Source organism: Phoenix dactylifera, chromosome 12 (genome assembly GCF_009389715.1).
Source record: "Phoenix dactylifera cultivar Barhee BC4 chromosome 12, palm_55x_up_171113_PBpolish2nd_filt_p, whole genome shotgun sequence".
NCBI classification, from domain to species: domain Eukaryota; kingdom Viridiplantae; phylum Streptophyta; class Magnoliopsida; order Arecales; family Arecaceae; genus Phoenix; species Phoenix dactylifera.
In genome coordinates, this window is record NC_052403.1 from 254,893 (window position 1) to 271,777 (window position 16,885).

A 16,885-nucleotide genomic window follows, 5' to 3' on the forward strand; every position below is an offset into this window, starting at 1 on the left:
TACCTGGTCTAGTATATTTTTCTTGGATTTTATAAAGCAAAAACAAGAAACAGAAGCAAGATCAAATGGGCTGCTACATGGAAGAAAAAGTGCACGGCATTTATTAAGAACGAACCAGTGCATGGCTTTCCACGACAGATAGCAGAGATCCTAGCGCATTCTTACGCAAGCAAACTCTTTGACGGCCGAGGCTTCATACAAATTTAAACAATCTGAGCTATAGACTAGAAAAACGAGGATGCTGCTTTTACGTGCTCCAGTTCCCTAAAGATAACTTTGAGGAAATGGGGGTGCAACTAGAGGTAAAAGATAGAACTGGACACGAGAAATGTTCATCTGAGTGAATTATTATGTCTTGAAGCGCATTTGTACCAAAGCAGGCTAAACGGTAACCCGCAACGGCAAGAGATAAAATGCTAATAATATTACAAAGAATCCTCTGATTCGTAACCAGCAGAGTGTTTCCAATATATCCAAGCAGTAGCATCAGCTTCATTAGATTGTCTGAACGATTATCCCAATTGGCAATATTCAGCATATCAAAGGGGGTACCTACCTACAGTATCAAAGCTTTCCAGACATATTTTCATTTTTGACACAGGTTTCCAGCCATGATTTCAGAAAATGCTATCATCGCTCCGAACTTGTTCATAAGTCTGGCAATATGAAACATAGATTTAGCCCAAAGAATTTTCATGTTAATGCAGTTGATGGTTGCAGCAAACAATGATACTCTGGCAATGCATTTATTGCTGTTTCTAAACGGTGGCAACATTTTATAGTTAAAAAATTGAATGACGAGAAAAATTTGTCTAAACACCATGACGACTGACCATGCCTCATCTTCAATGAACTTAACTAGAAAAGGCTTAGTCTATTAGCTAAAATCATATCAGTACTTCAAAATGGAGATATTTAAATACCCAATCTCAAAGTTTGAGTGTCACTAACAACATCTTCTGGTAGCTTTTGAGGAAGTTTTCAACATAACTATGATGTCACCTGCCAATAGATAATTTATCGCTGATGTTGGAATTAATAATTTTCTGAAACTGTAAGAACTGGCATGTTGCTGCTGTTAGATGATAGCAAATTCTCCATCATAAATTTAAAAGAACAGTTTTTCTATAATTCTCAAAACTTCACATGTACTTCTTACAAGAAACTCAGCTGAATTTTCATTTCAATATCAGCAAATAACAAGTAGGCTTTAAAGAAGAGTAAAATCATTTTTCCTCCCCAGAATCAAGCAAAACTCAGAAATCCATGTTGATCTAGAAAATGCTAGCAGCAGTAAAATTGGAAAATGTATAACACTTAATGTCTTGCAGATGCAGCTGAGATATAATTTTATATCTCTACAAGGAACGAAAAGCTTTTTCATGGCACTAATTGCAAAACTTACCACCAGTTGAGACTTTACAAACTCTTCTACCTTTATCTCCAACAAGAACATAACAATGTTCATCAATAGCAGAGGCCAAAGCAGTGCTACTGAAAGATCTCAGTGCTAGTCATCAGAAAGTGCACCAGAGGGGCATGACTTCGGCATCTCATAAGTCGTGAATTTAATGCCAAATTTAGTGCTCAGGCAAGATATCTCTGTACAATTCTCGAAATCCTTCCATATGGATTAGATGCCTAAACGTTCCAAACAGGCCCGAGTTGCGAACACAAGCCTCTCCAGCTGCCCCTGGCAACTGCATTTGCCGCCTCACTAGATCTAATGGGAAATATAACTGCAAAACCATTTTAGATGAATCAAACAAAAATTATTGACCATCCTGCATGCTAGCTCGAATTATTACAGCAATTATCATTTTTTTCATTCTATAATTGACCACGCCAAAAATTATAGGCGTCATTAAAATGTCAATCCAAAAAGTTAGGTGTCTCAATATATATATATATATATATATATATATATATATATATATATATATATATATATATATATATATATATATATATATATCTATATATATATATATATATATATATCTATATATATATATATATATATATATATATATATATATATATATATATCATGCATGACTTACCAATAATCCTTGATTTAAAAAAAATAATAATTGGAGTCTTTATGTGCATGTAGAGACTATAGATTGCAAAAGTACATTAAGAAGATACTTGAACATTATTATCATATCTGCACTGCTAATTCCAGCTGAATTGGATCTATTAAATTTTCTAGAAGAATACTGAATTAAAGAAAGTGGACACTTACGGATGACATCACCATAAGTGCTCTCTTGAAAATTTGGACAAAGTTCAACCTGCTTTCATGTTGCTTTAAATAGTATCCCAGCGAGTTTGTCTCTGAAATGTCTTATTTTGGAAATAAGTACATGAACAAACTTGCACTCTAGTAGTAGTGCTTTCTGGGTATGGTGTTTATTATAGACACATTATTTCATGCATTAGACGTAGAACTTAGAGGACATAACTCTTCTATCAACCCATTCTCCATCTGCCTCCCACCATCATTCTTTCTTTCTCATTTTTTTCCTCCCTCCAATTTTCCTTCTTTAAATGCAAGAAATTTCTCCCAAAACCTATTTTTGTTCACATAAGACTTGAGTAAAAGAAATTTTGCTAAAACCAACTTGCACAAATGACCAAAAGGTCCCTTGATAATCAAGCTCATTTTGGAGCTTATATTGCAATTGGCATAATTAATAGGCCTGGGGCAGAAAGTTTCCACATAATTGCTTAAGCAAGGATTTTGGTACTTCGTCTTCATTACTGACTTCCCCAATATATCAACTTGTCTTGATACTGCACGCTCCTAATTAGTCCTTGCAGTGCTTCTCCATTTTTATCTTTCTCACTTTTATTTTTAGCTACTAATTGATCCAAAATACAAATACAATAATAGATTAAAGATTAACCCAAAATTTTATTATTTGATGGAGTGTCAACCAGAAATGACAGCTAAACTGTAAAACCAGACAATTTAGCATACAGTTGGGAAAAAGAGTCAAAACCAACCAATTTCTTCATGTCTGTTCATAATTCCTAAAAAATACTTCTGCAAATATTGTTTACACTGTAGATATTTTTACTTCTTAAAATCTATTAGTGCCATGACTCATCCTGGTATCAGTTTCCGTTCACCTACAGTTTTCTCATATAATTCTGTGTTTAAATACCCGATGCCTAGATTCCAGTTATCAAGTTGAAAATCACTTACCTGTTGACGAAGCCATGCTGAAAAGACTTCCACAAGCCCAGCTAACAAATACAGCAGAATCATGTGGCCTAACATTTAAAAATAAAAATCCACATATCAGTAGTTACCATACAATTACAAAAATTTAGTATCTCCTCAGCATATGAAACACCAAAATTATTCAGTCAAAGCACAAGGAAATCACCCTTGTAATTGCCAATGAGATCGCAAGGTTTCATAGACAGAGAGGCTGATTGCTATGCTAGGTCCAACACCCTACATTTTATCAGTGGCCAATGGAAACACAATGAAAGTTTTAAGAATCATGACCTCAATTGGAATTAACCTGAAAAGCTTACCAACAAAGTCCCTCCAAGACCTTTATACAACCCGCTGATACCCTCGTCTCTGCAGATGGCATAAAGTGCATGTGAAATGCCTCTGTAATACATAGTTTTTGTCTGCATAATTACAGATCACAAGTTAATTATATGCTGCAAATCCTGGTCTAGATAAGTTCTGCAAACGATAAACATAACATTGCAAAAACACAAACTTCAATATTTGTAAAAATATTAATGCCAACGCAATATTAATATTTGGAGAACCCTAAAATGATAAGACAAAATTATGCTTATCAGTGTTAAAGAAAGTGAAACCTAAGTTTTATGTGCCATATCAGTCATCAATGATCACAAATTCTAGAATAAATGAATAGGTTTCTCCAAGATGCTTCAGAATGGAATCTATATTCATAAAAGCACATCAACTAGTATACTGATGTTGTATCAATGCTATATGGATGGAAATGTAGGGTCAATATATAACATGCATGGCTGTTAAGCCAGATATACAGAAAAATATCTGTTTAACATTGGGAAGTCATGTAATGGGGAAATATAATTTTTAAACAATGAAACTTAACAGTTTTCTGAATACAATCTGGAACAGGGCGCATCATATTCCTCTCTTTATGCTTTAAATCAAGCCATTGCAATTCCAATCTCGATCAGTTCATGCCATAAATCCAGCTCTTTCTTCTCCTGGACCAGATTGAAGTCTCGGATCCAGAGTTGGGCAACGGGCCGTGCCGGGCCGGCCCGGCCCAGGCCCCCCGGGCCAAAACTCTAAACGGGCCGTGCCTGGCACGGCCCGTGAGGCACGGAAGGCAAGCCCGGCCCGGCCCCCGGCCCCTCTATTGGTGGGCCGGGCCGGGCACGGCACGGCACGGGCCGTGCCAGGCACGGCCCGTAACGGGCGGTAACGGGCCGTGCCAGGCACGGCCCGTAACGGGCGATAACGGGCCGTGCCAGGCACGGCCCGCAACGTCTCTAAACGGGCCGTGCCTGGCACGGCCCGTAACGGCTCCAGACGGGCCGTGCCTGGCACGGCCCGTCTGGAGAGGGGGGAAGAAAATAGCCGTTTCCAACGGCTATTTTCGGGAAAAAGACGGTTTTGCCCCTCCCAACAGTCCTATAACGGCTGAATTGAGGGATATTTTGGGAAAAAAAATTTTTTGGGCTTCTATAAATAGCCCATTCCTCCCTCATTCTCACCACACCAAACCTCTCATTCTCTCCTTCTCTACTGCTATTATTTCTCTCTTCTAAAGTGCTCTTCTAGCAATTTAATTTTTAGTTTGTTCAAGTGCTACACAAGAGGAGGTTCCTGTTGAGAAGAGAAGGTCGCTTCTGTTGAGAGCACAAGAGGAAGCTCGGAATCTCGGCGCTGCCTCTGCCCTCCGACCCTCTACTCAATTCCTCCTTGCGGTTAGTTTTTATTTTTTGAATTAATCATAGATATGTCATCTTTTGAGGAAAGTCAGTTTGGCATTCCTGTTTCTGAGGGGGAAGAAACTAATCCCCAACCCCCTGTTCCTAGTTCCTCTAGAACTGGTGAACCGAGTGAAGGTCAAACCTCTTCTCGTAAGAGGACTAGTACTGTATGGAATGAATTTGATAGAGTTATGGTTGAGGGAGTCTGGAAAGCTAAATGTAAAAAATGTGCCAAACTTTATAGTTGTAGTAGTAGTGGGGGAACAGGGCATTTAAAAAGACATCAAGAGAGTCATAGGATGCATGATTCTCATGCTCAAACTCAAAGTAGCCTTAATATACAAGGGGGATTACTTGTAGGTAATTTTGCATATAATCATGAAAATCAAAGAAAAGCACTTGTAAAATGGATAGTTAAGGATGAATTACCTTTTAGTTTATGTGAATCTTTTAATTTTGAAGAATATGTTCAATTAAACCTACAACCTGCTTACAAAAGAACTAGTAGGCGTACATTTAGAAGAGTAGCTATGACCAATTTTTTAGCAATGAAACAAAATTTAATTGAAACACTTTCTACTTTAAATGTAAAAATTTCATTAACTTCTGATATTTGGTCAGCATCTGTAGGTAGTAATTCTTTTATTGCCATTACTGCTCATTATATTGATAATGATTGGCAATTAAATAAACGTATTCTTGCTTTTCGTGCTTTTGATTTTCCACATTCTGGGCAACAAATTTCAAATATAATTTATCAAACTGCATGTTCATATAATATTAATGATAAAATTATGTCTATTACTTTTGATAATGCATCTAATAATAATTCTGCTGTTGTATTATTAAGAGACTCATTGCATCCCATATTAGATGGAAATTTACTGCATATTAGATGTGCATGTCATATCTTAAATCTTTCTGTTCAAGCTGGCATGGGCATGATTCAAGATGTGATTTCAAAAATTAGAAATGCAGTTTCTTTTATTCATGCTTCTAGATCAAGACTTCAAGAATTTAAGGAATTATGCATAAATCATGGTAAACGTTTTAAAAAATTTAAACTTGATGTAATTACTCGTTGGAACTCCACATATAGCATGATACATGATGCATACCCATATAAAAATTTATTAAGTGCATATATTAATGATCGTGGATTAGGATTTACATTGACTGAAACTGATTGGAATAAAGGAAAAATTTTGGAAGATTTTTTGCTTAGTTTTTATAATGCTACCAATGTTCTTTCTGGTATTTATTACCCTACTTCATGTTCATTTTTACAACAAGCATATATAATTAGTCAAAAATTTGCAGAACATAGATATGATGATGTTTTAATGCCTATTATTCATCTAATGGAATCTAAATGGAATGAGTATTGGGACAGGATATGTCCTATGCATAACTTAGCTGCTGTATTTGATCCTAGAGTTAAATTAAATGGCGTGCTAATTTTACTTGATGCATACGCTGAAAATATGAATCAAGATGCTGAATCTGCTAAAGATGAGGTAAGACAACTTCTTTATGATATTTATGCTATATATGATGAAAAAATTCGTGGATCTAGAACACAAATACAAACCTCTATTCCTCCTTCTAGTAGTTCTCGTTCGTCATCTATTTTTTCATTCATTGCACAGAGAAGACACACACATGCTTCAAGTTCCTCTTCATCTTCTTCATCTTTAAGTAGTGAACTAGAATTTTATTTACGAAATGATCTTCAATCTGCATATGATGAAAATCAAATAGAGAATCTAGATGTATTATCTTGGTGGAAGAGTGTTAGAAATCAATATCCTGTTATGTCTGCAATTGCACGCGATATTTTAGCTGTGCCGATGTCCACGGTAGCATCGGAATCCGCTTTTAGTGCAGGTCGGCGTGTTCTTGACGAAAAGAGAAGTAGGATGACGGGCGAAACGGTGGAGATGCTTCTCTGCTTCAAGGATTGGCTGGATGCTGAGGCAAGACTTCAAGATAAAGGTGGACATAATACAACATCCTCTGATGATGATGATACAAACACTACTGAAGACTGAAGACTGAAGACTGAAGACTGAAGAGTGAATACTGATTCACTGAATCACTGATGATTAGTAAGATTTCTTAATTTTTTATAATTGTACATTTTTATTGTATTCTGGAGGTCAGACCAAGGTCCAAACCTCGGCCCTTTCTTAGTTTCTTATTGTATTCTAGAATCTAGAGGTCAGACCAAGGTCCAAACCTCCCTTCATGTACCATTTTGATTGAAATTAATAAACTGGTAGGGGTCTATGCCAAACCCCCCACCATTAAGGTGGCTTTATATTCATAAATCAAGATTTCTTAGTGTTCATAATTTATTAATGTATTAAAAAAATTTTATCGGGCCGAGCCGGGCCCAGGCCCGGACCGTGCCAGGCCCGCGTGCCAGCCCGGCCCAGGCCCTTATGGGCCGTGCCGTGCTGGCACGCGGGCCGTGCCGTGCTTGGCCCGCGTGCCTAGACCGGGCCGTGCCGGCCCAGGCCCGAAGCGGGCCGTGCCTGGCACGGCCCGCTGGCCAGGATTCGCTAGCCCAGCACGGCCCTATCAAAGGGGCCGTGCCAGGCACGGCCCGTCACTGTAGCTGGCGGGCCGTGCCAGGCACGGCCCGCGTCGTGCCGTGCCGTGCCGGGCCGCCCAGTGCCCATCTCTACTCGGATCCACTAATACGAGCAGCGCGAGCAGTGGTGCAACGAATAGTAGTTGGAAGCAGGCAGCTCAATAAGCGAATCTGTCCCGGATTCAATAAGTGCATCGCTTGATGAAAGTCGGATGAAACAAGAGAGTGAGGTCCTTGACGGAAATTAGAAGGTTGTATAAATGAATGACAGAGTCCTCACAATTAGAACTAAGGAAAAAGAGAGCTAGTAAAGAGCTCCGTAATAGGAAAAAGGAAGAACTTTTTTTTTTTTTCCAATCCTGCCTTGGTCTCTAGTTTGCTATAACAGATAAATAGGCTCTGGCAATTGAAATACGTAGTCAACGTAAGATGATGCAAAATATAAGATACAAAATTTTCTGTTTTTCTCCAAAAAAAATCATGAGTTCATGTACATTTATATGGCAATTTTACATATCACAAAATGTCAATGATCCATGGGTTATCTCAGCCAAGGGATAAGGAACTGACAAGAAAGTTGGAGTCAAGTAGTCATGCTAGAATCTTTTCTAACCTACATTATGCCCTTACACGATCTATAGATCCATGGTTTTCATCTAGGCTAAGATCTTGGTTTGTCCCAGTAATGGTACCTCCTCTTCCCCGTTATAATATATAGGAAATCTCAGCATCTAATATCTCAGCCAATATCAACCACTAAACCCTGAAATATAAGCCAACATACATGGCCAACATTCTCTCAACGATATTTTTACTTCCTTAAAATAGATTTTTAGATGAACAAATTGCAAAAACCAGTGCCTAAGATAGTTGCTGATCTTGGACATATCATGTCAATTTTTGATATCTTGGTGCTAAAATATCAGCCAAGATTTCATAATATCTCAGTTTTTTTTTTTGTTCAAATTTTCCCACCTTTCATATTCAGCTGCGATAAACCGAGACCTCCATTCAATCTCGGTCATTCACCAAAATAACCAATATCGCAGTTTTAAAAACCTTGTCTAGATCTGAGATGAACTTAAATAGATTGTGTCTAATCTAGCAGATGTCATGTCATAAGGGATGTGTTTTTTTGCTAAAGCACTTCAAAACATTTCACTAATCTCTCAATCAAAAAGCAATAAATAATGTAGAAACTCTCTTGATCCCAACCCCCCTTTTTTTGTCGAGCGACTAATTCTTTCAAGCGTAGATATAAGCACGTATAACAAGCCAGACAATGATTAGATTAAGCAGAATAACAAGCAATAATCTTCAACCATAAAGACAACATGAGTACTAAAGGTTATCATCAAAGTGATAGGAATGGTGAGGTAGAAGTGCACTAACACTTAAAAATTACCATGACAGCGTAGATATAAGCATGTATAACAAGCCAGACAATGATTATATTAAGCAGAGTAACAAGTCACAGTTTTCAACCATAAAGACAACATGAGTACTAAAGGTTATCATCAAAGTGAAAAGAATGGTGAGGTAGAAGTGCACTAAAACTTAAAAATTACCATGACACAGAAAGCCAAAAAAAAAAAAACTTAAAAGCCAGTCACCTGGACTTAAGCGGCTCCTTGGTTGCACCATCTGGGACACAATTACAGCTCCTATATGAAGCTGACCACCTAGTGAGTAATCTAGAAACCTGCACATGCTTAGGCAGCGCAGGCCTAATTGGTTTGGACTACTTTTTGGTACCAGTTGAGTACAAGCAAGACAGGCTTAGGTATTAGGCACCTCATAACCCCCCATATTTATGATTTCTATTAATTTTCCATCATTTGGCAGAATGTCTTGTAATATCAACTTAAATAATTAAGCATGTACATTTAACAATTAAAGGATAAATCATATAAAATTTATCTCATCATATAACTTCCAGGGGGATATTGTGATTTTACTAGTTAATATGTCACATTGCCTAAAATAGGTCCTCAAATACAATCTGCCTGCGCATGAACCTTCTACCTAAGCACCAAGTGGTCCCTTAGCATTCACATTCCATGACCACCTCTCAAGTAACTAATGGCATCGAATACCAATAACCGAACCATTGTTATAACTATCTTTTTTCTGAGAAACTACTACTGTTATAACTAACGGCAAATCCAACTTAAAATACAGTTGGAGACATTCCTACGATGATTTGCCTTTTTTTAACAAATTCACATTATTTCAGACCACAGCACTGAAATCTTATTCACAACATTAATAGTGGCATACCATCTAGTGACAGTTTCATGTATTATACCAGCCATGGCTGACATATAACTCAATTACTACATGCCGCACAACAGCAAAATCTTCAGCATATGGAAATATCAAAAGTCAAAAAAAGGAAATGTAAAAAGTTAACTATGGACAACTCGAACATATGTGAAGAGATAAAGGAAGAAAATCATCATATGCACTTCCTACTGCTGCCTGGCGTGGTTCGTTATTTAATAGCTAGTGTTAATACAATATACAACAACTTGAATTCTTAACTTATAGGTTCTTGCCTAGTTCACTTGTGCTTACATTTGAGAATATCCATTGTTGTGACTTTACAAGCATTGAAATGCCACCTCAAAGCCTTAAACAGTGACAAAGTTGAATCACATCCTTGATAAGTGACTTCCGGATGCATTAGAGTGATATTAATGACCCTAATTATATTAATAACCATTTCTACTTATCTATATATCATTTTCTTCAAAGGGGCCAACTTAGCTAAAGCTTATTCAGATTTTAATCCCCAGTCTTCAGCTAACAAAGGGGTAGAAACTGGAACTTACTACTAATTGGGACAGCATGTGCAGGAATGACCAAAAGAAAGCCCAAATCATAGGAGTTCAAGTCTTCATCAAGGGAAGACCTAAGGAAACCAGAGTAAAGATATAACAGAGGATTTTATGCAATTTATAATGAATAAAAATGTTACAACAAAACAAATGAATGGCAAAGAATGATCCATCACAATTACCCACAATCAATGGGAATGAATTACCAAAGATATTGCACATGCAAGTTTGCAGCCAAAAGGTTTCCACCACTTCAACTATCAGTCATGCATATAGCTGGGGGTCAAACCATCAGAATATCATATTTGTTATTACAAGAACAAAAACAAAAAATCAAAATTTTCACAGCTAGAAGAATGAATTCAAAAAGCAATAAGTCTACTGACTCTGTCTGGAATTAGATTGAATAGAATAGGCTGATGGGAAAGAAATTTAGAAGTTGTGGAAAGGACTGAAGATACTTTGTATCCAGACTCACGAGAGGCTTTGAGTACTCAAACATTCAATCAACATGGTTGGGCGGCTCTTATTTATAGAGTCAAAAGAAAAGTGGAAAAAAAAAATGTCAAAAGAGCCGACTCAAAAATAACACAAACATGTTGAAATGCATCAAATTATTGTAACCTAGACAAAGTAATGATTTTTAAACTATCAATTGAACTTAGTTCCAACATGATCAACAAAAAGAGAGAAAAGATGAGGCTGAAATTGGCATCATTTTCACTTTTTTTTTCTTAAAAAAAATGGAAACAAGAAATCCATTTCCATTTTTTTCATATTTCTGAAAATACATATTATGGTTGGCATCACTATTTTTTTAACACTAGTTGCCCCCATCTTCTCCTCCTTCTCTGCCCCCCACCTCCTCCTCCTCCGCCACCCTCTGCTGCCTCCCCCTCCTCTGCCCCCGACCTCGATCATAATAGAGGAAAGTAGAGAGAGGGGGAGGGGGGGGAGAGAGAGGTAAAAGAGAGGACTTACCATAGGCTGGATTTGCGTGGAGGGTCGAGGCGGAGGTGGGGTCGGGATGAGTTTAGGGTGGAAAGGAGACGAAGAGGGGAGTTCGGAGGCATTAACATACTTCAAAAAAAAATGGAAGTGAAAATTTCTCACTTCCAGTTTTTTCAAAAAAATGAAAGTTCTTAAAAAAATAGAAAGATGGTTGCCAAACATGTTTCCTGCATCAATTTCCATGATCCTTTTCTTTTAAAAAAAGGGAAAAATCATACCAAACAGGGCCTAAGCACGTAAAGCAATTGTGACAATTTATAGAATATACAGTGTAGCTTATTAAACAAATGGAAAACTCGATGTACGAGGCATTTCCATCATTCAAACAAATACACATTTCTGTAAGCCTATCTGCAGAACAAATAGTCAAAAATGTCAATATGAATGTAACTGCTCCATGAAGGTAACAAAGGAAAACTAACAACTATAGTAAAACTGCAGCTCTCAGAATAGTTTGTCCATATGGCGGCTACTTCAATGGTTGGACAATTATTATCAGGGCCAAGTAATATCTACACTACAAATTCTTATGGAAAAGAGCATAAGCACATTAGCAAACAGACTGCTTCAAAATGAAATAATCTTTAAGATTTTGCAAAGACAGATACTAGGAATGGTTAACTAAAAAGGTCTTGAATTTGAAGCCTCGGAGAGAGGCCATCATGCAAATCTTCTCTCTTAAATACAACTTAGACAGGAAAAATTAAGAATTCAAAATTTCAAATACAACAGCTGAAGTTGAGGTTAATAGACAGGCATTCTACTACATGAATCATGATGTGGCATAATAATGGTCCAATCACCAGAGCTGCAAGATGCATCCTCACGAGGTCCAATTGTTATGTGATAGATGCAGCTGTTGTACCTGCCAAACCATCACCTAACAGTTAAGCACATACATCTGCACTCATATAATCTCTATGCCTATCAAGCCAGGAAATAAATTGTGGTAACTGCGAAACAGAAAAAATGATATAGACATATCATTTAGAAATATAAAACCCAAGTGGCTGACTGGCCAGAACATATTCTCCAACAAATATCCATGCTTACATGTTTGTAGCATTCATAAGCATAGAAGCTTATCAAGGAATATGGTAGCTGATGAGCAATAGTGACCAAATTTCCTTTCCAAAATGCTCTAAACCCTTCTTTGTAAACAATGTGTGAAGCCTCCTTACATATGCCAGCCTTGCTTAGAGCTGTGACATCGGAATGCATGCCTTGCACCTAAAGAAATATGATACCATCAAACTAGTTGATGAATTAAGAGAAGACGTGTATAATGGAAGCCAGAAAGACGGATCCTCTCCGTGACACCAACCATATGGACAAATAATGGTAGAAGAATGGACAGAAAAGTGAAGAAATAAGGAAGAAACAGTAGGAAAGTGAAGAAAATAAGGAAGAAAAAGTGGCCTGACCACCTCAGAGAATAGAATGTTCCCAGTTTAGCAGCAACTGAAAAGCCTTAAACCAAGACTCCTGTGGGGAAAAAAATCATCACATGAGGTACTTATGATCAATTTCACTATTACATAGATTCTAACATTCAAATCCTTTCAATATCTAAGAATTTTATATTACAAGTCCTTGTCCCAGTATCATGCCAATGTCAATGTCTAAGTTTCACATACTATAGGCTACACTAAAGAATCTGGCTAGCATAGACAAACAGTCAACTTACAGTTAAGTCTTAGCCACCACCATAATAAGTCTTACACTAAAAAGAACACTACATTGGTACAATACGATATATACTCACGGAATCCTAATGGGGATAGGTGACGTACATAATTATTAAATTCTTGGACTCAATTTCAATTTGATATCCACTACATGATGTCTCTGAGAAGGTAACAGACTCTGAGACCACGGAAGCTTCCTACCATCCCACCAAAATAAAGTTGTAGGACAAGAAAAAAAAATGAAAAGAGAAAGAAAGCAAGCGTTTCAAAGTTTAAAAATTGCAACCAAACACTCAGCCCAGGTCAAGTATGCTCAGAAAGGGGGAAAAAAGAAACTCATAGTTTAGCAAAATGCATTATTGACCTTGTTAAGGATTACGTCTCACATGATCTAGACACAGAGAGAGCTGTGTGCCTAAACATGCAGATGCTCTTCGACATTTTATTTCAGAGAAAAACATAATGTCTTTTCTTGAAAAGATTAGCCCTAAACCCTCTAAATACTAACTCAAAGGAGCCTAAACCATGTTCCTTGATATTTATCATACGGGAAACTTAGGAACTAGCATCACTCTCAATTAGTGAGTGACACAACATCCATCTATAAATATACTTTCACTTTGCTGACTACTCACGACATTTTGGATGAAGAAGCTACAATAGGTGGTCAAAGCTGCATAATAAAAATTCTGGCCCATACTCAGAGAAGTGCTTGCCAATATCTTCTCAAATTTGATTAATATGAAAGTAATGAACATCAACAGAATATTAATATATATCTAATAAATGAACAACAAGGTAGAAGTAAACCTGGCATGAATAGCTACCCACTGATCCGAGATATGAATATTTTTTTCTTCTTATAAAGTGATCACCTAGGAGCCTCTACATACGAGTCAGGGTTTTGAATGGTTTTCCATACACCGTCTACCTCGCTGTAATTTTATTGCACAGAATCCAAAACCCTTTCATCTTCCTTATTCGCTGATAGCCACCAATCGGTTTCCTTAAATTAAGAAGCACAGTTACTCTTGGATCCAATTAATTATGCACCTTCAAGTCTCAGACTCCCGCCTGATTGCCACTTTAGGTTGCTGGGATTTACAATTAGACAGTGATCCTGTATAACAGGGTGAAGAGGAGCAATATTATAACTCGACATTTGGGGATTTTTTTAAACAGAAGAATGATTGGGGATCCTGTTTCAAATAAAATAAAAGAAAGGAAAAGAAGGGAACTCCAATGTCATACCCCCCCCCCCCCCCCCAACCACACAAACACACACACACACAAACACCAAAAAAAAAAACAGAAAGCCACACGTTACAAATTAGCAAGAATCTATATATCCTGAAGCCTGCAAAGAAAAGGAAGATGATCCTGTAAATCCAAAACAATCAATTTAAAAAGAAAGTAAGAAACTAACATATAAGAAGAAAGAAAGGAAAAGGCAAAGAGTAGTCGAATCCAACGTTTGAAAAGGAAAGAGGAAAGATTATGGGAAATCCTCTTTCCTTCAAATTTGTGCACTTTCGAACATGCCAGGTACCACACGAACAATAAAATCGAAGGAAAATAAACATCAAATTGAGCCGTCTTCAAGAATTTGTGAGAATTCAAATTCCACCCAAAAGAAGAGAAGTTTCACACGGTTTATTTATCAAACAAGAAAATGCCGAAGGATTGCTCCTCTCTACCAGTGGAAGAGAGAGGGAATGCGAGGGACCGACCTGAAATAGAATCGTAAGGCAAGCTAGTGGGGCCGTGCAGGTCTTGCTGACCGTTCCGGCAACGCGTCCAGCCAGAAGGTGCGCCACCGTCCCGATCTGCGGCTGGTGCTGTAGCCCCCTGCTGGCGTTTCTGCTGGTCGGGGTGCGCGGACGAGCACCGCAGGATCCGGCCCTCGACGACGGCACAGTGGCCGGTTGCGAGGGCCCCTCTGTCCCCCGCCCTTATCCACGCCTTCTTCTGCATCTCCGATCTCCTCCTCGTCGTCCTCCTCCCGCCGCGCCCTCGGAAGCCCTAGAAACGAGGCGGGGAGGCTCAAGAATCCATTGGGCTGGGCTCCCCGCTGGAATCGCCCAAGTCGAAGGGGAAACCCTAGAAAAACCCTAGAAAGGCGTCCGTGTCGTCGGCGTCGTCGCTGTCGTCGCTGTCTTTCTTTGCTTTATATCTTTGGGGGTTTGGTGGAAGAGAAGACGGGCGCAGCATAGATTTTTCGATGTCGCCGTGCCGGCTCAGGAGAATTCAGAAGGTAGAGAACAGATACCCGGTATGGAGTGGGATCCATTCTTTTCTCTCTCTTTTCCTAATTTTTTCCCTCTTTTAGCACTTCTTTTCCCTTTCCCGGCCACGTTGCGATGCTTCTCGGGGCCAAGATGGCCGCATTCAAATTCTTGGATGCATGCTCCAAGGCGGGAACCAATAGAACCATGGTTCCGTGCCGAACGAAAATATGATATGAGTTGGTACACAGTGGACGTGCAGAGAATGGCCTTATTCTTGATATTTTTTAAGGGCTATGCTAATTGCTAAGAATTTGTTTTGTTCCTCAGAAAAAATTTTCTCACTTTTTTGAAAAGCTGATACTTTGTTGTATGACGCCCGGTATCATGAAAAAATGATACCTTTTAAAATATTTGGTGATAAACATCTACTTTTTAAAAAAAAATTATGTAAAATATATGTTATATCTGTAATAAAGATATATGAATTGCTCTTAAAAATTTTAATAATTGAGCATCAGATGCACAAACTAAAGATCATATCTGGCTGCATCATCTCCATGGGAGCAACCACAATATACCAGTAAAGCTACATATTTTCTTTTCTCTTGTAATAGTTTTTAAATGAGATGTCCCATGTAACATATTCTAGGGCACTAGAGCACTGTGCCAGATGACCAGGAGATAAAAATGAAAAATTTACCCTCTTTTTTTTTTTGCTGGAAAAAAAGAGGAAGGGGGGAGGAAGGGACAAGCCCACCCCCCTGTAGCAGCCCCGACCACTGACCCTGTGTAACACACACACACACACACACACACACACATATATATATATATATGTATATATATGTATGTATATATACGTGTATATATATGTATGTATATATACGTATATATATGTATGTATATATACGTATATATATATATGTATGTATATATACGTATATATATGTATGTATATATATATATATATATGTGTGTGTGTGTGTGTACGTACGTGTATATATACTTTTTGTTTAGCTGTTCTATGCATGGTTGAAAAAAATTTAAGGGTGAACCTAAACTTGTCTTAGTGATATATATATATATAACGCACACACATATGTATTCATACTTATAAATGCATAGGCCATAAAACGGTCAACCTACCAATCTCCCAAACTCTACATCGTATTAACAGTAACAGGCTAGCAGCAACTTTTTGTAAATACCCTCGTCAGCGGACTCGTTATAACGGTCATTACATTCTTTGACACCAAAACTACTACAAGGACTTAACAACAATGCCCGATAATTTGGGACCTCGATGGCTCCACCGCACAGCCTAAAACTGTTAGAAGACTAGAAAGTGCCCAATAAATTTGGGCTCGGCGACATGAATGCCAGCGACGACCACAAAAGGCCACGAATACAATGAGAAAGGGTTAGACACCGTAGACTAATATCCGTGACTCCCATTCCTTGGTTACATCACTAACAGTGCATGCCGTTTCTAACAAAGGCACTTTGTTTTCACACGGTACACGTCATTTACGAGATGGAGATACGTTGGCCACC

General features: G+C 38.0%; 1 protein-coding gene across 16 annotated transcripts; it reads right to left on the reverse strand.

Moving 5' to 3' along the window:
- Positions 1–9: 9 nt before the first annotated feature.
- LOC113463270 (calcium-binding mitochondrial carrier protein SCaMC-2-A-like) lies at positions 10–15,675 on the reverse strand. Of its 16 annotated transcripts, XR_005514287.1 has the most exons (8): positions 14,834–15,670; positions 13,914–14,223; positions 12,843–12,900; positions 12,469–12,645; positions 10,399–12,280; positions 3,399–3,654; positions 3,215–3,282; positions 1,104–1,739 (listed from the first exon to the last, which is right to left on the reverse strand). XR_005514287.1 is itself a non-coding variant. In XM_039132209.1 (7 exons), the coding sequence occupies exons 3-7, from the start codon at positions 12,234–12,236 to the stop codon at positions 1,581–1,583; spliced, it is 399 nt and encodes a 132-aa protein (XP_038988137.1). In that variant the 5' UTR covers positions 12,237–12,280; positions 13,914–14,223; positions 14,834–15,633; the 3' UTR covers positions 1,104–1,580. The 16 variants fall into 16 exon arrangements, 5 of the variants coding, with proteins under 5 accessions (XP_038988137.1, XP_038988135.1, XP_038988136.1 ...); XR_005514293.1 differs by adding an exon at positions 10–656 and having other exon boundaries at positions 1,406–1,739; positions 12,469–14,223; positions 14,834–15,666; XR_005514294.1 differs by having other exon boundaries at positions 3,399–3,450; positions 3,553–3,654; positions 12,469–14,223; positions 14,834–15,675.
- Positions 15,676–16,885: the final 1,210 nt, after the last annotated feature.